At 36.4% G+C, this 26,924-nt stretch overlaps 2 gene segments (V, D, J or C); both read left to right on the top strand.

The window, feature by feature from the left end:
- Positions 1-6,369: 6,369 nt before the first annotated feature.
- Positions 6,370-10,068, top strand: LOC110315677. The segment is given in 4 exon segments: positions 6,370-6,418; positions 6,598-6,902; positions 7,663-7,815; positions 10,051-10,068. Coding segments are annotated over 4 exon segments (525 nt in total).
- A 14,876-nt stretch (positions 10,069-24,944) lies between these two features.
- Positions 24,945-25,535, top strand: LOC110315678. The segment is given in 2 exon segments: positions 24,945-25,027; positions 25,206-25,535. Coding segments are annotated over 2 exon segments (360 nt in total).
- Positions 25,536-26,924: the final 1,389 nt, after the last annotated feature.

Genomic DNA, 26,924 nt, shown 5'->3' with positions numbered 1-26,924 from the left:
TTCCCACAATTAAAACATCTGAAATCTTGGGTGATTACTAGGTATCTAGTGGCAGCTTCTCTTATTGTAGTCATATCAGGTGAGTGAGATCCAACATCAGCTGTGTATCAAATCCACTCTTCTATTGATGCTGACCATGCCCTCAGTGGTCTGATTACTTCCTTGCATTTAGTATTTGTATTTTCAAAGGCTAATGGCTCAACTATTGCCTTTCTTGCTGATGAATCAGATTTACTCCTTTCCACAGCTGATGTTAACCTTTGAAAAATGTCGGAAGGCTTCTTGTGGACCTTGCATGATTTGAGTAAATGGTTCAAGTCTTTTCCCTGATCCTGCTATTGTATCCCAGGTCCTTAAGGCTGACAATCAATGCAATGCCAGACTTTCTTCATCATATAGAGCCTGCACCTTTACCTCAGCAAAGAGACCTTCACCAAGCATTCGGTCTGTGGAAAGCTCTCTACCTCAGCTCTATTTGTCATGCTATCTCCCTCACCTTGTCTCTCCACCATGCAAACCATTGTAAATTTGCAGGAGGTATTAGTATTGCTCTTGCAATACCCTTCCAGTCTTGGGGGATTATTCTGTTTTTAGTAGGCCAAGAAGTCATGATTTGTTTTACAAATGGTGAATGTATTACAAAATTAGTGACACTTTCTTTAAAATTTCTCAGATCTAACACATCTACAGGTTGCCACTCAAATTCTTGTTAACCCTGTGTATAATCATCATCTGGAGATCTTTGTTTTATATTAACTGGATAGACTAAAGTTTGTTTTCTAGTAACCTTTGATTAGCTTTCTCTAATTATATTTTCTGTCATTACCTGAGCATTTTTCTTAATTGAAAATTTAAATTCTGCCCTTTAGATCTGTGTCAATGCTTCCTATCTCTCCTTTAGTACCTTTTCCTTTTCCCGTATTCTTTGTTCAAGGTTCTGCCTCCACATTTTGATTTTTTCTTCATATTTCAATTCTGATAGTCTGCTGTCTATTTCATTATTTTTTATTAATTTTAAAAGGTTATTCTCCTAGTCTGACTTCCAATCCTCATTATTTTCTCTCTGCTGCTCAGTGACCTGTGAGCTGCTGCATTCATTGTTCTAGTATCTGTTCTAGCTGCTGTCTCCAACCATCTTTCTCCTCTGTTGCTTATCTTGACTTATTAAATCCTGAATTTTTAGTTCCTTTACATCTTTTTGTCTCTTGTTTTAGTCCATAATTTCCTGTTTCTTCAATTCTAGTGTTTCCTCTAAGATACATTTCCAAGTCTTAAACTTTTCTTTCTGTTGTTCATGATGTTCTATAATTTCCTGTAGTTGTGTTCTAAACTTGCTCTCTATATCATGAATTTGACTGCATTATCTTGCAGATAATCACTGCTACCATGAATTCATGATTGCAATAACCACATCATGTCCAGAAGATAGCATTTCACAATGCTTCTCCTTTCTTCTTGTGTTTACATTTCATCTGCACCTATTATGTGACATTTTCTGATACTTGGGGATAGAGACATAAGTTCGATGTCTCATTTCAACCTAAGCATTCAATTTCTCATGAGTCATGTATTTCTCCATTGACTTCTGCTAAATACAAAAAGAGCCTTCACTAACCAAACAAGAAAGAAACAAACCAGATACCTGGAAATTTCTGTTTACATATAATCTTTTCATAAAGGTTATTATACCATAAAAGCATGTTTTATCCATATGTAGCATTTATCATAAGCCAGTTTTTCCATATTGAATTGATTTCTTCATGTCCTGTGTTCAAAGTGTGTATTCTATTAACCAATAGTGAATCATCATCAAGTTCTATTGGGAATCTAAGAGCAGAAGCAATAGCGAGTATTATATTGAAGGTCTCCACATTCAGATAAGTTTACCTGGAAAACAGACGGATTGTATAAGGTGCATGGATAGCAGGATGAGAAGCTCTAGGACCTCTGGGGAAGCTTCTGTCAGAAGAAACTCAAAAACCCCATTCCCCATTCCTAGCATCCTTTGAGGAAAAGAAAAGTGGGAAACAAAGAGGTGAGAATACAATTAAGTTTTGCTGACTATTGATATTAGAAAACCATCTCAGGAGTCTACCCCATATAAAACTAATTCTCCTACTCTCAGAAATTCCACAGTTATACATAGCTTTTAATCTAGAGTTGAATCTCCTCAAGATTTCCCATGTCATCATTGTTTACATGTATACTGTAGTCATACTACTTCAAGTCGTGTTTAAGCAGCTGCCATTAGATCTCATGGGTGAAACTTCTCTGACATTTCTAGGAGATATAAGCTTAGTCCCAATCTCCAGTTTCTCTGCTTCTTAAATAGTTCTCCTCACTCTGCAATGATACCAGAGCTGCAGATGTAGATATTTTGTTACAGTTGGATAATTTGGGCTGGATCTCTTAATGATATCCTAATGTCTGCGTTTTGACAATTTGTCTTTTATTTATAATTTTCTCCAACTCAGGATGCCATGACTGTGAGAAAAAGCAATGTGTGTACATGGACTTGTTTGCATGGAGAAAATGAAGTGGAAAATTATGCAGTAAAATTATAATTTCAAAATATGATTTAAAAATTTCTACATAAATCTTACATCTAATAAGATTCTACATAAATCTTACATCTAATTCACGACCAATGATATGCCAAAAATTGCCAATAAAGTAACAAAAGATATCCATATTTAAATATTAAAAACTTTCACTGATTGTGTATCATATTTCCCTTTTCACAGTTTGTCATTTGTCTACCATCTTAGAATCCAAAAAATAGCAGCAATGCTAAGTGAGAAATCTCAGGGAGGGCTCATCATTTTTAATTAGAGTTGAAATAACGGACATTAAATAGAGATATTTTGTTTCTATTCTTCTTGTTGTGACAATAGAGTGCCTGGAAACCTGTGGAACAAAAGAGTAGAAAATACAGGATAACTCTATTCTTCCTTACCTCATTTTCGATACATAGAATTGAGCCCCAATTAAATCCATGATGGCATCTGGCTTAACTAGTTCATCCTCAGGGTCTTACATCTTCACAGATAATATTCACTCAACCATCCATAAATATCTTAGAATAAAGATGCAAGGTACTATACCTCATATGTTATTTTCAATAAAATAAATCAGTATTAATCACACAACAACCTGTATCTTGCTGTCCTCTGTAGGATTTCATGGTTATTATCTTACTGATAGTACATTCAATGGTTTAGCTGAGCAACATTTTTCATTTATAACTACCACCCCAAGTATTGCATTTTCAATGAAAATCTGATTTCAAATTTCAAGCTCTTATTATTTACTATACCATGGTCCATGATATCAACACTCTCCCTTGATTCTGAGTACTAAGAACAATCTGTAAATCAGAGGCAGCCACATGATCATAGGATCACCTCACATTGTGCCATCCTTCTAAAACTATATCAGCTATTCTACAATCTGTTATCTTATGACTTTATATTAAATGACTTCATAAGTCAAAAGTAGGTTCTATGTTATTTTAGCCATTTGTAACTTCACTGTAAAATACAATAGGGATTATCTATGAATGCAGACTTAATATGCCTATAAAAATCATATACTCCAAATACTTTTATAGCTGTATTTAAATTTTCCCATGAATGTTTCTCCATTTCATAATGACATAAACTGTGGTACATGTGTGAATGTGTCTATCTGTATGAACATTATTTTCCATTATTTCTATAACTACTGAAAGAATCACTACACTCATGGATTGTCAAAAGCATTATTTGTCTTTTTTGTTTGTTTGTTTGTTTGTTTTTCCATAATCATAGTATTATTTAGTACTCATCACTTGAGGAGAACAATGGCTTCCCTTTGGTTCTGCCCTGAAAGGGTCAAAGCAGTTAACTAGGGGAAAGTTCAGAGGCCGTCCCTCCTGGAAGGGAGGGATGTCCTAACATAACTTTCTGTGAGCCAGTGTTTTTCCTTGTTCCTAGTTAGGAGTTAATATTTATGCCTGAGCGGAGGATGTCCTTGGGACTGCTGATAAAGAGTTCCTACTTCTGAAGAAGTTCTTATTATGAGAAAATAAATCCAAGAAGGATAATATGTGTTAAGTCTAAGTAAAGATGTTATTTTTTGAGCAAAAATTGCAAAGTCATACCCCATGTTTATAAGCTGGAGAAATCAGTAAATCTTTGCTACTTGCCACCAGAGCAGTAGTCTGTCTGTCTCTTTAAGACATTTACAAAGCTGGTTTTCTTCAATCACTGTGAATGTACTTTTCCCTCTAGACTCCAAAATAAACATTAGCTAATACTGTCTTCATTTTTGCCATCCTAACAGTAGAGTGCAGAACTAGCACCAGCCTTAGAGCTACAAATAGCTTACCACTAGAAAATAAAAGTTCCCAAGCTCTTGGTCCACTTGGCATACAAGATCTCCAAGTGTCTGTCGATTTCAATGGCAATTGTCTTGGCACTGACCACACCAAGATATATTCAGTTTAATATCATGAGAAAACAAGCCTGCTGCTTCCAGCAGAGGGGACCATGCCTCTTCCAGAACTCTGGCTTGTGCATACAGGCTATCCTGGTTCAGTATTATCCATTTTCACTGAGTACCTGTTGTTGTCACAGTACCAGGACTTATTGGAAGAAATTGAGTCAGTATGAAAGTAAGATTGGATGTTTCTGAGGCATGAAGAGAGGTCTCAGAAGTTAAGAGCAGCTGTTTCTCTTGCAGAAGACCAGGGTGAAATTGCCCATATTCACAATACACAAGCACTCAAAACTCCTGTACTAGGATATCTGAAGTCCTCTTTTTACACCCTTGGGTACCAGGCACACATGTTATTCACATACATGCATGCAGACAAAAAAATCACAAATATGGAATAAAATAAATAAATCTAAAAGATATTAGTTATCTTCCTATCTCAATAGGGACAAAATATTATTTTTTTTTGAGTTTTTAGAGAATCCTAAACAAATTTCCAAATTTGAGTAATGGAGGCATCCCTTTCTTTATGCACAGCAAGAGTCACTGTCCAATGTGCTGGCTTATTTGAATTATGTAACACCAAGGATGATCTAGTACTAGTAGTGGTAATATATAAAAACGATCATCACAACAATAATTGGAGACCCTTTAATTCTAAAGAAACAAGTATATGACTAACTATGAACTGCTGAACACAAAGAAAATGAGATCATGTGTTATCTTGAAGTAAAAGTAGCCATTTATTTACAAATGAGTGCTCAGAAATTGTTACTTAATAATTCCTTTTAATTTAAGAATTGTTAGATCAACATCTCTCAATATGTATATCTATTCACATTCTCTCACTTATTTTTCTAATTCTTGATACATACACAATGGAATGAGTCTTTTATGAAGAGAACAGTGAGAAAGACATTCTTAAGGATGATCTAGAGACATACACTTGCTTCCTAATGGCTATGCTATCTTTGAAGTTATACGAACATTATTGAAATTTTCTATAAGGTAAAGTAAAATTTTGATCAAAGTAATACACAAATGTTCAGATTCAGGGGCTGTCATTCTTTAATAATTAAAATGTAATATATTTGAAAAGTGTGCTCAAATATTTCCAGATAATTATATGACATGAACTAAACTATGACAGAGCACAGTGCATACTAAGGATGGTAGATACTTAGATGTGTTTCAGGTAAGGGCATCTTCATGATGCACTCTGAAATCCAGCATTAGGTAGTATCCTCGATTAATTTAGTTGCTTTAATCAGTACCAGTATTTTCATCCATTTCAATCGGAGAGTATATTTTTCTGTTCTTCTAGGGGTGGCTTCAGTGCTTGACGATTGAAGAAATATTTCTGAGCACACCTCAGCTTTAGATCACACACAAGGATGCTGGCTTTCTGCATGCATTATGGATAAGGTATTCTGAATACACTGGAATGAGTGAGTAAGATATGTACTAAGCAGCTTCAAGGAAGATAGGAACCAGATAATGCTCTCTGAGAACATTATAAACAGTTTGTGGGAGAAATAAACCTCAAACTACTCAATTGAACATCCCTTGTTCAGTGTATCAAATGAAGCTGATCTTAAGAGAAATAAATGAACAATATTTTTATGACAGATATACACCACAAAAGAGGAAGAGAAAAACAGAAATTTCCTTCCTTATAAGTGTAGTGTCTACAAATAAGTAGACATTGTCCTGGATGAACCAGGTTTGCTTTTGTCAACAGACCACATATGTTTATAAGGTGGGAACTCCCAAGACTACATTTTTCTATTTGCATAGTTCATCCTCAGAAACCACAAATTTCTCACTGTTGTTTTAAAAAGATGTACTTATAGGAAGAGCAATAATTCGTCAGAGACCGAGATCAAAAACACAATGGATTTTCATGTGCAGATTTTGAGCTTCATGCTAATCAGTGTCACAGGTAGAGATGGGTAGGAGTTTGAGTTTAGAAAACAAGGTTCTTTTTCCTAGGAAAGTTTCATAAACTAAACCTTTTTCTTTCCTCTGAATATTGAATGGTATGAAATTATTTTTTATCTCTATGTACTAACACTCTCTAACCCTTTCACTCTCTTTCTCTTCTGTTGTTTTTCCACATAGTGTCCAGTGGAGAAATTGTGCTCACCCAGTCTCCAGCACTCATGGCTGCATCTCCGGGGGAGAAGGTCACCATGACCTGCACTGCCAGCTCAAGTGTAAGTACAAGTTACTTGCACTGGTACCAGCAGAAGTCAGGTGCCTCCCCCAAACTCTGGATTTATAGCACATCCAACCTGGCTTCTGGAGTCCCAGCTCGCTTCAGTGGCAGTGGGTCTGGGACCTCTTACTCTCTCACAATCAGCAGCGTGGAGGCTGAAGACTTTGCCACTTATTACTGCCAGCAGTGGAGTAGTAACCAACCCACAGTGATACAGACTCCAACAAAAACCCTTTAACTCCCTAGGGCCTAGCTACATCCTCTAGAGATGAAGTGTAGCCAACAGTTTGATTGCAGTATTATGGTCAAGGATTTGCTTCATATCTCACTTAGAAATGTCTGAGAAGTTGCCTTCATGAGGTCTAGTGGCAACTCTCTAAACACTACCTGAAGAAAGGTAACTCCAGCGTATATGCAAACATGGGAAATGCTGAGGGGATTCCTCCTAGATAAAGAATCTGACTTCTGGAGAAGCATCAGATAATTAACCAACTCTTGCATGAATGGCTCTATGTAACTTGTCCAAGTCTTTAGAAATAAAGCTTTTAGATTCTAGTGTAAACGACTTGGGCAATTACTTCTAGCTTATAATATTAAAAAAACAAACCATTCTATTGCTGGCTAGGGGCTGGCTTGCTTCTCTCTGTTCCCAGCTTGGTACTGGGATTGTATGTTTCTCTTTTTCTAAAGCCTGTCTCACTGAAGTTGGCTTTGCCTCTCCAGAGCTCCAAATTACTCTCTCCTCACTGCATCTGGATGCTGCCATACCTGCTCAGCATTCTCAAATGTCTGCTGCTAGCTGGGGCACACTCTCAAAAACCCAGTCTCTGCAGTGGTAACCTTTCCCTGAAGCTCAGTTGAACCAGCACAGAAGGAAAACACAAGACAATCTTAGTTTAGAATCACAGATAACACAATTGCTGGGGACATAATATAGTGTCCTAAATTACCCAACTAGTCTATGTTAGAAATCTTCCAGTGGCGAATCCTGGTGGATTCCACCACTGATAACAGCCCCAGGTGTACATCCTGCTGCCTTGCTGTCATTGACCAAAAGGAATTACCCTTCTCCTCTCTTCCCTGTTCATCTCTCTGACCTGGAAGGCCTGCCTCTTTGCCCAGTAATTGTCTTCTCTTCTCCTTTATTATTTAATCAATTAGGGGGAAATTCCACTACAATTTCTCAAAATGTTAATTTTATATTGTTAGATCTGTAAAAACTAAGTGCCACAATAAAAGCAATTACTTATGGCTACTAAATACCTACTTTTGTTTCTGGAGGAAAGCTAATTATATGTGTAGTTTCTTATCTGACAAAGGGGGAATTCTAATTTTCCTGTTTTAGGCTAAAATGTTAAATACTTCCTTCCTCTTTCCTTTCTTCCTTTCTTCATTCTTTCTCTTCCATTTTCTTCATTTCTTCCTTTCTTTTTCTTTCATTTTTCCTCTCATTCTTTTTTCTTTTCAATTCTTTCTTTCTTTCTTTCTTTCTTTCTTTCTTTCTTTCTTTTTTTTAGTTTCAACATTGGTTTTGGTGTAGGTTGCTCTTTTTACTGTGCAGTCTTTATCCCCCTCATGGTCAATCCTCCAACTTTTCCAAATATCACACCTTCTCTCACCCTGTATCTAAGAGGACAGCCCCACCCCCAGTCTACCAGACCTCCCCATTCCCTGGAGCCCAAGAATCTTGAGGATTAGTTGCATCTTCTCTGACTGAGTCCAGACCTGTCAGTCCTCTGCTGTATATGTCTTGGGTGCCTCATATCAATTGGTGTATGCTACCTGGTCGGTGGCTCAGTGTCTGAGAGATCATTGCTTTCCAGGTTAGTTCAGACTGTTGGTCATCCTATATGGTCACCCTCCTCCTCAGCTTCTTCCAGCTTTTGCCTAATTCAACCACAGGGTTAAGCAGCTTCTGTCCTTTGGTTGGTTGTAAATATCTGCATCTGACTGTTTCAATTGGTTGTTGGGTCTTTCAGGGCCTCAGCAATCGTGTCAGGCCTTAGAGCCTCCCCTTGAGCTGGATCCCAATTTGGCTATGTCACTGGACCCCCTTTTCCCCAGGCTCTTCTCCATTTTTGTTTCTGCAGTTCTTTCAGAAAGGAACAATTCTGGGTCAGAATTTTTGGCTGTGGGATGGCAACTGCATCCCTCCACCAGATGCCCTTTCTTTTTTTCCTGGTGGTGGACACCACAATTTCCCTCTCCCCTACTTACAGCACTTCTATCAGGAGGATGTCAGTTCACTGATTCTATCAAATAAGTCATGGGGGGTTGGAGACTGTCTTTTACGAAGTGTGCACTTAACCAGCTTATTCATTTTAATATTCCTAGAGTGAATTTTCATTTTTAATTGTATGTCATTTGTTGAACCACCTTGGAAAAGTGTATAGGTTTTGTTCTTACTAAACCACTCAATAGACTGGAATGTATTTCTCGTTTGGAGTTTTTATTTCTGTTCAAAACCTCTTTTCTGCCATTTACTAATATTGTTCACAGTTTCATAGTATGTGGGGCAAGTAGTGATACTGGTGACTTTAGCAAATTATCTTCCTCCAGGGGTGGAGAGATGGTAAGCTATTAAGAGCACTGACTATTTTTCCAGAGGTCTTGAATTCAGCTACCACAACTCACTTGGAAACTCACAACTCTCTGTAACTCTAGTGCCAGAATATTCACTATCTAACACCTCCTTTTGCATTCCTTAGACTATGAATATGATTCATGGTCATTTATGAAAGCAAAACAACTATGGACATAAGACAAAATGAGAAAATATGCCTCCTCCTTTCATTCTGGAACATGAATTAACATAATATGAACTCCCAAGTCTTCCCAGAGCTCACCCTGGATCAATTGTCTCCAAATAGAATGGGGAGTAATGTCCTTTGCCCTATATCTTTCCTTAGCTTTCCGCTGTTCCATATCATATTCTTTAGGGTCCAATTTTTGGAAATCAAAAATTAGAAAGGGCTTATTTATTTATTATACAATTTATTTATTATCTATTTATTTATTAGACAATTCTGTCAACCCTATCTCCTTCGCTGAGGAAGATTATTTTCAGTGTATGATATTGCTCTGCACCATCACCACTACACACATTGAAATTAGACAGAACAATCTATCAGAACACAAGAATTGGAGAAACATTTATTTGAATGCTTTAGGAATCTCATAAATACATGAAAGTAGAAGCCATAATATATATATGCAGTGGTAGAGATCTGTGAAGGTCCTGTACATGTTCCTTCATTCTCTGAGGGCTCATATGGCCTTTGTTCAGGTTGATTAAGAGGGCTTTGTTTCTTGGTGTTTCCATCTTTTCTGCCTCTTCCTTTTTCTCCTCTTTGCAGGGGTTCTTGGAGCTCTAAAGAGAGGGATTTCATTCAGACTTCCCACTTAGGACTGAATGTTTACAACCTTAGTTGTGCTAAGTTCTGGGGGCTACAAAGTCTGGAGTCCTGATAAATATATATATATATATATATATATATATATATATATATATATATATATATATATATATGAAGCTTTACTCCATGTTTACCTATTAAAATAATGCTACATAATAATTAATTTCATATGTGTTTTATGGTATAATCTAATGATAATCCAAGATTGCTAATATCAACAACAATTTCCCTTTACCTTTAATTCATGAGGTAGTATATTCTTACAAATTCTTTTTATTTGATCATTTCATGTAAATCTTTCCAATTAAATTTTGTACTACTGATGGTTGGGGACTAGTAAAGTAGCGGAATATTTGTTTTTGAACTTACTGGAACCAAGGAGAGGGTCATTACCAGGAGCCTAGTTACTGAGGTCAAGAGATCCATGTGAGATTTGGCTTCTACTCTCACAAATACAAAATGAATTCAGTGTTGGGCCATTACTTCTGCCCTAATTTTTCTAATGGAATCATGATGTTTTGATTTTGACTGTGCTATCTTAAACACTATGTATGAATCTTTCTTACCTATGTATTTCCTTGATCTGTGACACCCAAATTGAAAGGGATGATTAATCATTGTGCTGTGTGAAAGAGGCATTTGGTTTTTATCAAATGAGGATTTGTGTAAAACTCATCTAAGAGACCAAAGAGAGTCACCATTTGTCAATTTTTATTTCCAGTGTATTATTTCTTGAGTATATTGATGAGATTTCTCCCTCAATTCATTCTTAAGTCCTCAGGTTTAAACATATTTAACATCAATGGTTCACTCTGAGAGCATAAGCAACCCTACAGCTGAGTCACCCCTGTATAGCTACCAAGTGCTTCGGAAAGGAATCAAGTGTGAGTGTTTATCCTAAAGAATCTACAAAGGCGCTTTCTCAGGAGTGTTCTGCATCAGCTTTATCTGCCATTTCTGAAGATCATCTGTCTTTGGACTGTCTCTTTCCACAGCTTTGCTGACATGGAAAAGGGACCAATTTCAGAAAATGATTAGAGTTCTCAAAGGGGCTTAAATAGGAAGCATAAACTCCTATCACCACAACACAAAATTTAGAAACATGTCCAAAATAATAATGTAATAGCTATGAATCCTAGTTTAAAGATGAACAGAAAAATGAAAAGTGTAAAATCAAAGAGGAAATATACAGAGTAAAAAGTGTGACAGAAAGGGAGCATGGGAAAGAAAAGGGACAGAGAGGTTTCTGCTACAGATACTATAAGTCCAAACTAGGAAAGAGACAAAGAAAACCTAGAACTGTATTGAGGGGTAAATGGATTTTTATTAAATATTAAGAATTGATGTGTTGGTTTTTCCTGTATTAACAGCAATAAAGAGGGTAAGTGGAGGAGACCAATAACAGAGTCAACCTGTGCATTAGAATGAAAGCTTATTTTTCTATATTTTAGTTTCATACAACTACACAGAAAACTATTATTATGTCTATCCTAATTTCCTCCCTCTCATACTTTTTATATCCATGCAATACAACCATCTTCCCAAATTTCCACATATTTCTCTGTTTATAACCTACTTATCTTAGTTAGTCATATTCCCATGAGCAAGGATGTGGTTCCCTCTTCTGAAACATGGTAACACTATGTTAGAGAATATTACTATATTCTCTAATACTAAAGGCTCTGCATCTCCAGAAACCACTATAGCACTAATTGTTCAATATAGGTTGAGTCCTGGAATTGAAGTTGTCATCTAGAGCAGGATTTTGACTGCCATGATCTTGCAGATAATCACTGCTTATTAGTTCATGATTGCAATAGCCACATTGTGTCCAGAGGACAGCATTTCACAGCTCTCCTCATATTTTCTGAGTTTTACCTTTAATCTGCACCCATTCCATCACAGTTTCTGAGATTTGAGATAGAGATAGAAGTTAGATGTCCCATATTAACCTAAGCATTCAGGTGTGATTGGGTCATCATTCTGACTAGTCATATATTTCTCCATTGAATTCTGATTAATTGAAAAACAAGCTTTAGTAACCAAAGGAGACAAGAAATAGAGAAACCAAATGCCTGGACATTTGTAGGTTTACATAATTTTCCCATTACCAGAGAGTCTTCTTGTATTATAAAATGTCGCACCATAAAATGGTTGATTTATTCAGCTTTAGTCACTTATTAGAAGTTACTTTGTCCATAGTACCTTTATTCTGTCATGTCCTGTGTCCAAAATGTGTCTTCTATTCATTAATACAGTCCTACTATCAAGTTTTATTGAGAATCTAAGATCAGTTGCAATAGCCTGTATTATTTTGATGTCTCCATATTCATGTCATTTTTTGCCAGGAAGACAGATCATATCAAGTACATCATAGCGGCCTGAGAAGCTGTAGGATCCCCAGGAACCGTCCATCAGAAGAAACTCAGAAAAGCACTTTCCCTACTACTAGTGTCCTTTGAGGTAAAATAAAGTCGAAAACACCGAGTTTGAATGCAGTGCTGTTTTACTGATCATCTAGGGCTTCTATTCTAATGAAGTGTGCTATTTCTCCTACTCTCAGAATTTCCACAGTTACACCATAATTATTTAGGGTGGAATACCCTGAAGAATTCCCATTTCAATGTTTACATGTATGCAGGAATCATCCTTGTTCATGTCTTGTTTATGCACCAGCCATTAGACCACCTGGATGCACCTTCTCTCGTGTTTCTAGGAGACACAGCCTGCTTTAGGGTTTTACTTCTCTGAACAGATATCATGACCAAGGCAGGTCTTATAAGTACAACATTTAATTGGAGCTGGTTTACACATTCCAATGTTCAGTCCATTATCATCAAGGCAGGAACATGGCAGCATCCAGGCAGGCATGGTTTGGGAGGAATTGAGAGTTCTACTTCTTCATTTGTAAGCTGATAGCAGAATACTGGCTTCCAGGCATCTAAGATGAATGTCTTAAAGCCATACCCACAATGACCCACCTATTCCAACAAGACCACACCATCTAATAGTGCCACTCTCTGGGCTGAGCATACACAAACCATCACACTATCTTAGAACAAATCTCTAGTTTCTCTGGCTCTTAAAATGTTTCTAGCCACTCTGCAATGATTCCCGGGTAATGTGTGCAGAAAGTGTGTTGTAGTTGTCTAATTAAAGACTGGTCATCATATGATCTCCTAATATCTGCATTTTGATTATTTGTGGACGGTTTTTTGGAATGATTTCCATCTGTTGCAAAGAGAATTGCATATCAAATATCTAATCCATATGAATTGAACAAACTTTATTTATGTATGAATAGAGGTAACAAGAAGCCTTGAATCTGAGAAAGAGCAAGGAGTGTATGTGGATTTTTATGAATGGAGGAAAAAGAAGTGGCAAACAGTATGTAGCTATGTTATAATTTTTAAAAGATAAGAAAAAGATTATAAGCCGGGTGTGGTGGTGCACGCCTTTAATCCCAGCACTTGGGTTGCAGAGGCAGGAGGATTTCTGAGTTCGAGACCAGCCTGGTCTACAAAGTGAGTTCCAGGATAGCCAGGGCTATACAGAGAAACCCTGTCTTGAAAACCAAAAAAAAAAAAAAAGGAAAAGAAAAAGAAAAAAAAAAGATTATACATAATCTCAACCTAATTCTTCCACCTAATTCACGACCAGATAGATGCCAAAATTTACCAAAATAAGAAAAGAGATAAATATTTTAATATGAAAAAACTGCATTGATTGTGTACCATAATCTCCTTTTGGCAGTCTATCTCTCCTCTAAGAATTGAAAAATATAGAAGCTATGCCAGGTGGGGAATACCAGTGAGGCCTATACAGTTCAGATGATGCTGAAATTATAGAGATATTTAATATAATATTTCTTAACATACTAATGTGGTATTTCAGGTAAGTAACATTTTCCATTCATTAGTCTACCAAATTATTGCATTTTTCAGTGGAAACCTGAATTCAAATTGCAAGTATTTAACATTTACTATACCATTGTATGTGGTATCACTACTCTTCCTTGATTCTGAGCAGTAGCAACAATCTATAATTCTAAAGCAGCCACATTATCGCAAGATCACATCATAATGTGCCATCAATTTAAAACATCATTGAATATTCTACAGTTTGTTATATTATGGCTTTATTTTAAATGAATTTATACCATCATTACTATAAGTAAGTTCTATATTATTTATCATTTTGTAATCTCACTGTATCTAAGATAATATTTAATATCTCTGTTTTTTTCATTTCATGAAGTCATGAAATGTGTTATAAGTGTGAATGTGTCTGTGTGAACACTATTTTATTTATGTTTGTAACCTCTGGAAATAAAGAATCACCACACTTGTCATAGTACCTTTCTCTTCTAAATACACTACAACTTGGCACACAGCACTGTAAATGTAGTATTTCCTCTAGACTCCAAAATGGATATTTTGCCACCTTGCCTTCACTTTGGCTGTTTAGCATTAGATGGCAGCACAATCACATTTCTTTATTTTGTTTGTTTTGTTAGTTTTTTAAACAATTTTTATTAGATTTTTTTTCATTTTCACTTCAAATACTATCCCAAAAGTCCCTTATAACCTCCCTCTGCCCTACTCCCCAACCCACCCATTCCTGCTTCCTGGTCCTGACATTTCCTGTATTGGGGTATATAATCTTTACAATACCAGGGCTGCTCCTCCCAATGATGGCCAACTAGGCAATCTACTGCTACATATGCAGCTAGAGACACAAGCTCAGGGGGTACTGGTTAGTTCATATTCCTGTTCCTCCTATAGGGTTACATACCCCTTCAGCTCCTTGGGTACTTTCTCTAGCTCCTCCATTGGGGGCCCTGTGTTCAATCCAATAGCTGACAGTGAGCATCCACTTCTGTATTTCACAGGCACTGGCATAGCCTCACAAGAGAGACTTATGTCAAGGTTTTGTCAGCAAAATCTTGCTAGAATATGCAATAGTGTCTGCTTTTGGTGAATGATTATGATATGGATCCCCGAGTGGGGCAATCTCTGGATGGTCTTTCCTTCAGCTCCAAACTTTGTCTCTGTAAATTTTACCATGGGTATTTTGTTCCCCTTTCTAAGGAGGGACAATGTATCCACTTATCAGTGAGTGCATATAATGTGAGTTCTTTTGTGACTGGGTTAACTTACTCAGGATTATACCCTCCAAATCCATCCATTTCTCAAAGAATTCCATAAATTCATTGTTTTTAATAGCTGACTGGTACTCAATTGGGTAAACATACCACAATTTCTGTATCCATTCCTCTGTTGAGGTATCTAGGTTCTTTCGACCTTCTGGCTATTATAAATAAGGGTACTATGAACATATTTCAGCATTTTTTTTATTACTAGTTGGAACATCTTCTGGAATTACGCACAGGAGAGGTATGGCTGGATATTCCAGTAGTACTATGCCCAAGTTTCTGAGGAATTTCCAGACTGATTTCCAGAGTGGTTGTACCAGCTTGCAATAACACCAGCAATGGAGGAGTGTTCTTCTTTTTCTACATCCTCACCAGAATCTGTTGTCACCTGAATTTTTGATCTTAGCCATTCTGACTGGTGTGAGGTGGGTTGTTTTGATTTGCATTTCCCTGATGATTAAGGATGTTGAACATTTTTTCAGGTGCTTCTCAGCAATTCTATATTCCTCAGTTGTGAATTCTTTGTTTAGCTCTGTACCCCATTTTTAAATGCGGTTATTTGATTTTCTGGAGTCCAGCTTCTTGACTTTTTTTGTATTTATTGGATATTAGTACAAGGCCCATACCTAAACATAATAAAAGCAATATACAGCAAACTTGTAGCCAACATCAAACTAAATGGTGAGAAGCTGGAAACAATCCCCCTAAAATCAGGGAGTATACAAGGCTGCCCACTTTCTCCCTACCTATTCAATAAGGTAATTGAAATACTAGCAGAGCAATTAGACAAAAAAAGGAGATCAAGGGGATACAAATTGGAAAGGAAGAAGTCAAAATATCACTATTTGCAGATGATATGATAATATTTATATAAGTGGCCCTAAAAATCCCACCAGACAATGCCTAAACCTGATAAACAACTTCAGTGCAGTAGCTGGATATAAAATTAACTCAAACAAATCAGTGGCCTTTCTCTACACAAAGGATAAACAGGCTGAGAAAGAAATTAGGGAAATAACACCCTTCACAATAGTCACAAATAATATAAAATGCATAAAATACCTAGGTGTGACTCTAAATAAGGAATTGAAAATTCTGTATGATAAGAACTTCAAGTCTCTGAAGGAAGAAATCAAAGAAGAACTCGGAAGATGGAAAGATCTTCCATGCTCATGGGTTGACAGAATTAATATAGTAATAATGGCTATCTTGCCAAAAGCAATCTACAGATTCAATCCCCATCATAATTCCCACTCAATTTTTCACTGAGTTGAAAGGGCAATTTGCAAATTCATCTGAAATATCAAAAAACTAGGATAGTAAAAACTATTCTCAACAATAAATGAACCTCGGGGGGAATCACCATGCCTGATATGAAGCTGTACTTCAGAGCAACGGTGGTAAAAACTGCATCGTACTGGTACAGGAACAGACAGGTAGATCAGTGGAATAGGATAGAAGACCTTGAAATAAACCCACACACCCATGGTCACTTGATCTTTTACAATGGAGCTAAAATCATCCAGTAGGAAAAAGACAGCATTTTCAACAAATGGTACTGGGTTAACTGGCATTTATCGTGTAGAAGAATGCGAATTGATCCATTCTTATCTCCTTGTACAAAGCTCAAGTGTAAGTGGATCCAGGAACTCCACATAAAACCAGAGACACTGAAACTTGTAGAGGAAAGAGTGGGTAAAAGCCTAGAAGGTATGGGCACAGGGGTAAAAATCCTGAACAGAACAGCAATGGCATGTGCTGTAAGATCGAGAATCAAGAAGTGGGACCTCATAAAATCGCAAAGCTTCTGTAAGGCAAAAGACACTGTCAATAAGACAAAAGACTACCAATTGATTGGGAAAGGATTTTTACCAATCCATATCCTATAGGGAACAATCATATTTCCATTCAGTCACTATCACCAGCTCTAGAGCTATAATTCCATAAGATTAGAAAACAAGAATTTACTTTTTCCACAACCTTGCCAGCATCTTTATCACCTGCGGGATTTTTTTTTTTTTCATTTTCGCCATTCTGAGTTGTGTGAGATGGAATCACAGGGTTGTTTTGATTTGCATTTCCCTGATGACTAAGGATGTTGAACATTTCTTTAGGTGCTTCTGAAATATTTGTTATTCCTCAGTTGAGAATTCTTTGTTAAGCTCTGCATCAAGTTTTTTATACGGTATTTGGGTCTCTGGAGTCTAACTCATTGAGTTCTTTGTATATATTTGATATTAGCCCTGTATCAGATGTAGGATTGTTGAAGTTTTTTCCAAATTTGTTGGTTGATGTATTGTCCTATTGACAGTGTCCTTTGTCTTACAGAAGCTTTGCAATTTTATGATGTCCCAATTGTCAGTTCTTGATCTTAAGGCATAAGCTATTGGTGTTCTGTTCAGGAAATTTTCCCCTGTGCCCATGTGCTCAAGACTCTTTCCCACTTTCTCTTCTATTAGTTTCTGTGTATCTGGTTTTATGCATTGTTGGTGGGAACAACAGGCTGGTACAACCACTCTGGAAATCATTTTAGTTGTTCCTCAGAAAATTGGTTATAGTACTACCTGAGGACCCACTAAGACAACTCGAGTGCATATACCCAGAAAATGTTCCAACATGCTCCAATATTTTCATCGCAGTTTTATTTATAATAGCCAGAAGCTAAAAAGAAGCCAGATTTCTCTCAATAGAAGAATGAATACAGAAAATGTGGTACATTTACACAATTTAGTACTACTCAGCTTTTAAAAGGAATGAATTTATGAAATTCTTAGGAAAATGGAACTAGAAAATATCATCCTGAATGAGGTATCCACATCACAAAAGAACATACCTGGTATGCACTAATTGATAAGTGGATATTAGCCCACAAGCTCTGAATACCCAANAGTAGCTGGATATAAAATTAACTCAAACAAATCAGTGGCCTTTCTCTACACAAAGGATAAACAGGCTGAGAAAGAAATTAGGGAAATAACACCCTTCACAATAGTCACAAATAATATAAAATGCATAAAATACCTAGGTGTGACTCTAAATAAGGAATTGAAAATTCTGTATGATAAGAACTTCAAGTCTCTGAAGGAAGAAATCAAAGAAGAACTCGGAAGATGGAAAGATCTTCCATGCTCATGGGTTGACAGAATTAATATAGTAATAATGGCTATCTTGCCAAAAGCAATCTACAGATTCAATCCCCATCATAATTCCCACTCAATTTTTCACTGAGTTGAAAGGGCAATTTGCAAATTCATCTGAAATATCAAAAAACTAGGATAGTAAAAACTATTCTCAACAATAAATGAACCTCGGGGGGAATCACCATGCCTGATATGAAGCTGTACTTCAGAGCAACGGTGGTAAAAACTGCATCGTACTGGTACAGGAACAGACAGGTAGATCAGTGGAATAGGATAGAAGACCTTGAAATAAACCCACACACCCATGGTCACTTGATCTTTTACAATGGAGCTAAAATCATCCAGTAGGAAAAAGACAGCATTTTCAACAAATGGTACTGGGTTAACTGGCATTTATCGTGTAGAAGAATGCGAATTGATCCATTCTTATCTCCTTGTACAAAGCTCAAGTGTAAGTGGATCCAGGAACTCCACATAAAACCAGAGACACTGAAACTTGTAGAGGAAAGAGTGGGTAAAAGCCTAGAAGGTATGGGCACAGGGGTAAAAATCCTGAACAGAACAGCAATGGCATGTGCTGTAAGATCGAGAATCAAGAAGTGGGACCTCATAAAATCGCAAAGCTTCTGTAAGGCAAAAGACACTGTCAATAAGACAAAAGACTACCAATTGATTGGGAAAGGATTTTTACCAATCCATATCCTATAGGGAACAATCATATTTCCATTCAGTCACTATCACCAGCTCTAGAGCTATAATTCCATAAGATTAGAAAACAAGAATTTACTTTTTCCACAACCTTGCCAGCATCTTTATCACCTGCGGGATTTTTTTTTTTTTCATTTTCGCCATTCTGAGTTGTGTGAGATGGAATCACAGGGTTGTTTTGATTTGCATTTCCCTGATGACTAAGGATGTTGAACATTTCTTTAGGTGCTTCTGAAATATTTGTTATTCCTCAGTTGAGAATTCTTTGTTAAGCTCTGCATCAAGTTTTTTATACGGTATTTGGGTCTCTGGAGTCTAACTCATTGAGTTCTTTGTATATATTTGATATTAGCCCTGTATCAGATGTAGGATTGTTGAAGTTTTTTCCAAATTTGTTGGTTGATGTATTGTCCTATTGACAGTGTCCTTTGTCTTACAGAAGCTTTGCAATTTTATGATGTCCCAATTGTCAGTTCTTGATCTTAAGGCATAAGCTATTGGTGTTCTGTTCAGGAAATTTTCCCCTGTGCCCATGTGCTCAAGACTCTTTCCCACTTTCTCTTCTATTAGTTTCTGTGTATCTGGTTTTATGCATTGTTGGTGGGAACAACAGGCTGGTACAACCACTCTGGAAATCATTTTAGTTGTTCCTCAGAAAATTGGTTATAGTACTACCTGAGGACCCACTAAGACAACTCGAGTGCATATACCCAGAAAATGTTCCAACATGCTCCAATATTTTCATCGCAGTTTTATTTATAATAGCCAGAAGCTAAAAAGAAGCCAGATTTCTCTCAATAGAAGAATGAATACAGAAAATGTGGTACATTTACACAATTTAGTACTACTCAGCTTTTAAAAGGAATGAATTTATGAAATTCTTAGGAAAATGGAACTAGAAAATATCATCCTGAATGAGGTATCCACATCACAAAAGAACATACCTGGTATGCACTAATTGATAAGTGGATATTAGCCCACAAGCTCTGAATACCCAAAATACAATTCACAAATGACATGAAACTCAAGAAGAAGAAAGACCAAAGTGTGGATACTTTGATCCTTCTTAGAATGGGGAACAAAATATACATGGAAGGAGTTACAGAGACAAAGTTTGGAGTAGAGACTGAAGTAATGACTATCTAGTTACTGCCTCATCTGCAATTCCTCCTATATACAGTCATATTCTGGGTATAGTTGCCTGGGCTGTAATTTGTGTTCTCTTAAAGTCTGAATAACATCTGTCCAGGATCTTCTGGCTTTCTTAGTCTCTGGTGAGAAGTCTGGTGTAATTCTAATAGGTCTGCCTTTATATGTTACTTGACCTTTTTCAATTACTGCTTTTAATATAATATTTTTATTTAGTGTTTTTGTTGTTCTGATTATTATGTGTCAGGAGGAATTTCTTTTCTAGTCTAGTCTATTTTGAGTTCTGTTGGTTTCTTGTATGTTCATGAGTGTCTCTTTCTTTAGTTTAGAGAATTTTTCTTCTATAATTTTGTTGAAGATATTTACTAGCCCTTTAAGTTGAAAACCTTCATTCTCATCTATACCTATTATCCTTAGGTTTTGTTTTCTCATTGTGTCCTGGATTTCCTGGATGTTTTGAGTTAGGATCTTTTTGCATTTTAAATTTTCTTTGACTGTTGTGTCCATGTTTTCTATGGAATCTTCTGCACCTGAGGTTCTCTTACCATCTGTTGTATTCTGTTGGTGATGCTAGCATCTATGGTTCCTGATTTCTTTCCTAGGATTTCTATCTCCAGAGTTGTCTCACTTTGGGATTTCTTTATTGTTTTTATTTCCATTTGGAGATCTTGGATGGTTTTGTTCAATTTCATCACCTGTTTGGTTTTGTTTTCCTGTAATTCTTTAAGGGAATTTTGTGCTTCCCCTTTAAGTACTTCTACACATTTAGCAGTGTTCTCCTTTATTTCTTATGTGAGCTATTAATGCCCTTAAAATCCTCTACCAGCANCATGAGATATGATTTTAAATCCAAATGTTGATTTTTGGGTGTGTTGGAGTATCCAGGACTAGCTGTGGTGGGAGTACTGTTTTCCAATTCTACTAAGTAGTCTTCGTTTCTGTTCGTAAGATAGTCAAGTTTGCCTTTCCTTATCTGGTAATCTCTGGAGTTAGTTGTTATAGGTGTCTCTGGTTGGAGCTTGTTCCTCCTATGATTCTGTTAGCCTCTGTCAGCACTTCTGGGATTCCAACTTACTCCTGAGTCCCTGTGGTCAGAGCACTCTATGCAGGCATGCTCTCCTCAGGCAGGGGAGGTGCGCAGAGTTCTGGAGCTCAACTCTGCCTCTGGGTTGAAGATAAAGGCCCAAAGGGACCCTGTCCAGGAAGCTCTGTTGCAGGCAAGCTCTCCTCAGGCAAGGAAGGTGCACAGAGTTCTGGAGCTCAGCTCTGCCTCTGGGCTGAAGATAAAGGCCCAAAGGGACCCTGTCCAAGAAACTCTGTTTCTTCTGTGGCCATGACACACTTCTGAGTAGACAGGTCACTGAGGGACCTGGGACACAAGATGAAACCTTCCATTTTTTATCTAATATGGTATCATTATTAATGCTAGAGATTGGTGCTTGCCCATTGGGTGTGTCTTAATTTAAGCCAGTTATTGGTTGGCTCTTCCCTCAGACTCTGCTCCTTCCCCCATGACTGAATTACATGTAGAAATGATAAAATTTGGGTTGAAAGTTTTGTGGGTGAGTTTGTGTCTCTATCATTCCCTAGGTTTCTTGTCTGGTTAAAGGATATGCTCTTTTCAGATTTTATATCCTCAACTAAGGTTAAGGATATAAGTTAAGCCACAACTAAGGTCACCCCCATTAATTATTGAGCACATTCATTATTCCAGTTCTCTGTATAGTGAAGGAGATGTCCCTTCTCACCCCTGTCACTTGTAGATTTCAGTTCATTTTCATGACCATCTGATCATCTCTTCTGTCTTTCCCCATACATGATCCTGAATATATGTTCCCTTCCCTGTCCCCTCTCTCCCAGTTCCCTGCATCTATTTGCATTTTATGACTATATTATCCTCCTCCTAATTAAGATTCAATATTCCTTTTGTGGACCTTCCTTATTGTTTCGCTTCTTTGGGTCTGTGGAGTGTAACATGGAACCTGTATTTTATGGTTAATATCCACTTATAAGTGAGTGCATATCATACATGCAATTTTAGGACAGAGTTACCTCATTCATGATGATATTTTCAAGTTCCATTCATTTGCCTGCAAAATTCATGATGTCTTGGTTTTTAGTAGATGAATAGAGTTCCATTGTGGACATGTACATATTTTTCATTCATTTTTCAGGTGAATGACAACTAGGGTGATTCCAGTTTCTATCTATTATGGTTAAAGCTGCTATATACATAGTTGAGCATATTCATGAGATGTTATAGCACCTTCTGGGTATATGCCAAGGTGTCTTATATCTGGGTCTTGAAGTAGAACTATTACTAGTTTTCTGAGAAAATGCCAAATCAATTTCAAAAATGTTTGTACAAGTTTGAATGGACACCAGCAATTAATGAGTGTTTATCTTGCCCCACATCCTAGCCACCATGTGCTATCTCTGGAGTTTTTTATCTTAGCCATTCTGATAAGTATGAGATGGAATCTCATCTTCAGCTGTGGTTATCTCAAAAGTTGATGCCTGTACATGGGACATTTTCAACTAGCTGGTCTTTATTGCATAGTCTGGCAGACTTGAAGTGCCAGGTTGGGTAAGATATGTAGGGAGGACATACATGCTCAGAGGAGAATGCAAAGGGCAGTGGTAGAATATTTGTGGGAAGCAGAGCAGGAGGGGGCAGTGAGCCGGATGCAAACTAAGAAAGTAAAATAATAATAATTATTATTATTAATTAATTTAATTAAAATTTTAAAAAACAGAGGAAACAAGAATTCCCTGAGCTCTTGATCCACACTAGGAGAACTCCAATGATTGCCTGCTTTGAATAATAATCATTGCAGTCATAATACCAAGGGTTTTTAGAGGAAACTGAATTAGTAAGAATTTAATATTTGATGTTTCTGGTTTTCAGAAGATTTCTTAGCATTTAAGAGCATTTGTTGATTTTTGTGGAAAACCTGGACTTAATTGGTGATGTTTATATGATGGCCTACAGTAATTCATTACTCCAGTACTGGGTTATATGAAGCCCTCTTCTGACTTCCTTGGATATAAAAAATGCATCTTATGCACATACATTCCTGCAGGCAAAATACTCATGAACAGAGAATAAAATAAACAAATCTAAAAAAAGATTAGATATCCTTCTATTTCAATAGAATAGATACAAAAATATTATTTTATTTTTGGGGGTTCCTTGAGAATTCAGCACTAATCTTAGATTTAGTGTGATAGTGACAGAGACATCCATTTCTTTAACCATAATGAGGTTCATGGAGTGTTGTGCTAATTTACTTGTATTATATAGCACGAAGGATAATTTAGTATCCTTAAGTGGTGTAATGTAAAACACATATTCACAAAAAAAATAAAAGATTCTTCATTCTGAAGTAAACAGAATATGATTAACAATTAACTACTAAATACAATGTAAGATGAAAATATGTGTTGTTCAGAAAGAAGCTAGTCATTTAGTTAGAATAGTGTCCTCAGAAAGGCATGCTTAATAAATAACTTGATTTCAACATTTCTTAGATTAGTAGATCTCAATACATCTAACTATTTACAAAGTTTCTCAGTTGTTTTTCATAATAGTTGATAAAAAAATGGAAGAGTTCTTTCATGAAGGGAGGAATGAGAAATCATTCCTAAGATCTAGAGACACAGCCATGCTTCATCATTGCTATGCTAAATTTAACATTATAGGAAGGTAATTGAAACTTTATCTAAGGTAAATTAAAACTATTTTTAAAGAAATTGGTTTATTCACTTTTCAACACTAAATCATCCCTCCTTCTCCTCCCAGTACCCACTCATTCAAGTCATTCCTAATTTCCTCAGTCTTTGCTCTAAGTAAAATATTTGATCAAACTTAGACTTGAATTTGCAGACTCGGGGGCTGTTGATCTTTGTAAATAAATTTAATTTACTTGAAAAGGGCTCTCAGATACTCTCAGATAATTAATAGAACATGAACTAGACAATTTCAGAGTACATTAAATACTGAGAATGGAGATTACTCAGAGTAGTTTTAGATGAGTGGATCTTCATGAATCTCCAGACCATATTCTCTTAAATCCAGCAGAACCATTGTTTCCATTGGCAGAGTTATCCTTGATATCCTTCTAGGGATGACGTTGGTGCTTGACAATTGCAGAATTGTCTCTGAGCACACTGGGGATCCAGATCCCATTTCGATGCTATTTTTCCATTAGGTTTGTAGGAATGATCATCTGAACAGATTAGAATGAGTGAGTGAGGTTGCTAATTAGCAATATTCAGGAAAACAAGACTCAGATAATGCTTTCTGTGATCATTATAAACAGTGAGTCTTGATACTCCCCTATTATGGGAGTAATATAGCTCAAACTAGCCAATTGAACATTCCCTATTTAGTGGATCGAATAAATCTTTACTTTAGGGTTAGGGTTAATACTATATAGGAGAAGGCTTTTCTTCTTAAAGAGAAAGAAAGAAAGAGAAAATAGAAATTTCCTTCTTTATCAGTGTAGTGACTACAAATAAGTAGATAATAGTTCTGGTTTAACCTGGTTTGCCTTTGTTAACAGACCATGTGTTTATAAGCCAAGAACTGCTTAGACTATATCTGGCTATTTGCATATTTCATTTTCAGTAACCACAAATATCTCACAGTTGTTTTAAAGCAATGCACTTGTGAGAATAGCAGTAATTAGTCAGGGACCAAAATTCAAATACAAAATGGATTTTCAGGTGAAGATTTTCAGCTTCCTGCTAATCAGTGTCTCAGGTAACAGAGGACAAGGAGATTGAGATCATAATCCAACCAAAACTCTTTTCTCTGGGGAATTTGAGTCTAAAATATAGTTTTTTCTTTTCTTTTCATCTGAATCTTGGGTGGTATAAAGTTATTTTTGTATCTCTATTTCTACTAATCCCTCTTTCTATATATTTTGCTTTTTTTCTAGTCATAATGTCCAGAGGAGAAATTGTGCTCACCCAGTCTCCAGCTATCATGGCTGCATCTCCTGGGGAGAAGGTTACCATCACCTGCAGTGCCAGCTCAAGTGTAAGTTACATGAACTGGTACCAGCAGAAGCCAGGATCCTCCACCAAACCCTGGATTTATGGTACATCCAACCTGGCTTCTGGAGTTCCAGCTCGCTTCAGTGGCAGTGGGTCTGGGACCTCTTACTCTCTCACAATCAGCAGCATGGAGGCTGAAGACTTTGCCACTTATTACTGCCAGAAGTGTTGTGGTAACCCACCCACACAGTGATACAGACTGCAGCAAAAACCCTCTAACTCCTTAGGGCCCAGCTACTTCCTCCTAGAGATTAAATGTGGCCAGTGCTTTGATTGCAATAGTCCACACAGGGTATTTTGCTTTTCAATGCCACTTGCATATTTGGATAACTGTCTCAATAATAGTCCACTGTAATCCAGTTCTATTCTCAAATAATCTACTTTGCCTATGCTTATTTATTCTCGTTTTTTTTTTTTTTTTTTTTTTTTTTTTTTTTTTTTTTTTTTTCTGTTTGTTGAAGACAAGTGTGGCAGGAAATTCTCCTGAGCTGTTTTACTGGTGGTCATCATAAACCTTCACATCTAGTTTCTGCTACTTTCACTGATTTTAAGATGTTTTTGATAGGTGGTTTTTCTTCAGGATATGCATTTACTCACAATACAATGCTTTTGTCATCCTACAAAAAGTAGTATCCATCCTAATATATTTTCTAATTTTTATTAGCAGACCTTCGTTTCCACTAAATTGTGCTGTTAATATGTTCTTGAAATAGTTTTCTCTCCAAATTAAAAAATAAAAAAAACCCCTACTGACAGGTATGTATATTTTCTTTCTATTCTCATGACAAGTAATTGATACAGTCCATTAATAAAGAAACCAAGAAGGCAACAGAGAACTAATAAATAAATATTAATTTTTCTTTATATCTATCATCTATCTATGAATCTATTTGTGTGTGTACCTTACTATGAATAATTAAAATCAAAAAGAAAACTTAACGTTCTAAATAGAGAAAGAAAAATAATAAAAAATATTTATATAGTCAGTTATAAATTTAAATTACTGTTTAATTTAAATTACACTTAATAATAACAGGAATAATTATGTAATAGTTTATTTGCAATTTTCCAATGTGTGAAATCCATCAGACACAGTTACCAGCCTCTCTGTCCCCATCTCTAGGATAAATGTCACCATCACAGGAAGTCAAGATATGGGTATTTAACACATTATTAATATACTGTAATTTTTCAAGAAAGCTTTTTCAGAATCAGTTGTTTGACCTTTAGTCCTAGCAAAGAAAAGACTCTATAAAGAGGATTATGAGCTTCTGAGCAGCCCTGACTGCAAAGAAGAACACGGATTCAAGCAAAATCTGTTCAAATCTAAACCAAAAAGGAAACACTCCTACATTTACGTGTTGCTAAACACTACATGACATTTAGTGCTTGGCACTTTTTTATTGTGGTTGTTTGAATAAGAATGGACCACAAAATTTTATATATTTATTATATATAATATAAATATAAATACTATATTTATATTTAGTAAGAAACCATTTTTGATAGGATTTAGAGGTATGGCCTTTCTGGAAAGGGTGTCACTGCATTAGACTCTGAGGCTTTAAAACCCTAATCCAGGTCCATGTTTCCTATTTTCT

This window comes from Mus pahari, unplaced genomic scaffold (assembly GCF_900095145.1).
Source record: "Mus pahari unplaced genomic scaffold, PAHARI_EIJ_v1.1 scaffold_1585_1, whole genome shotgun sequence".
In the NCBI taxonomy this organism is placed as follows: Eukaryota; Metazoa; Chordata; class Mammalia; order Rodentia; family Muridae; genus Mus; species Mus pahari.
Note: the sequence above shows the minus strand (reverse complement) of the source record. Positions and strands in the feature narration are given on the sequence as shown.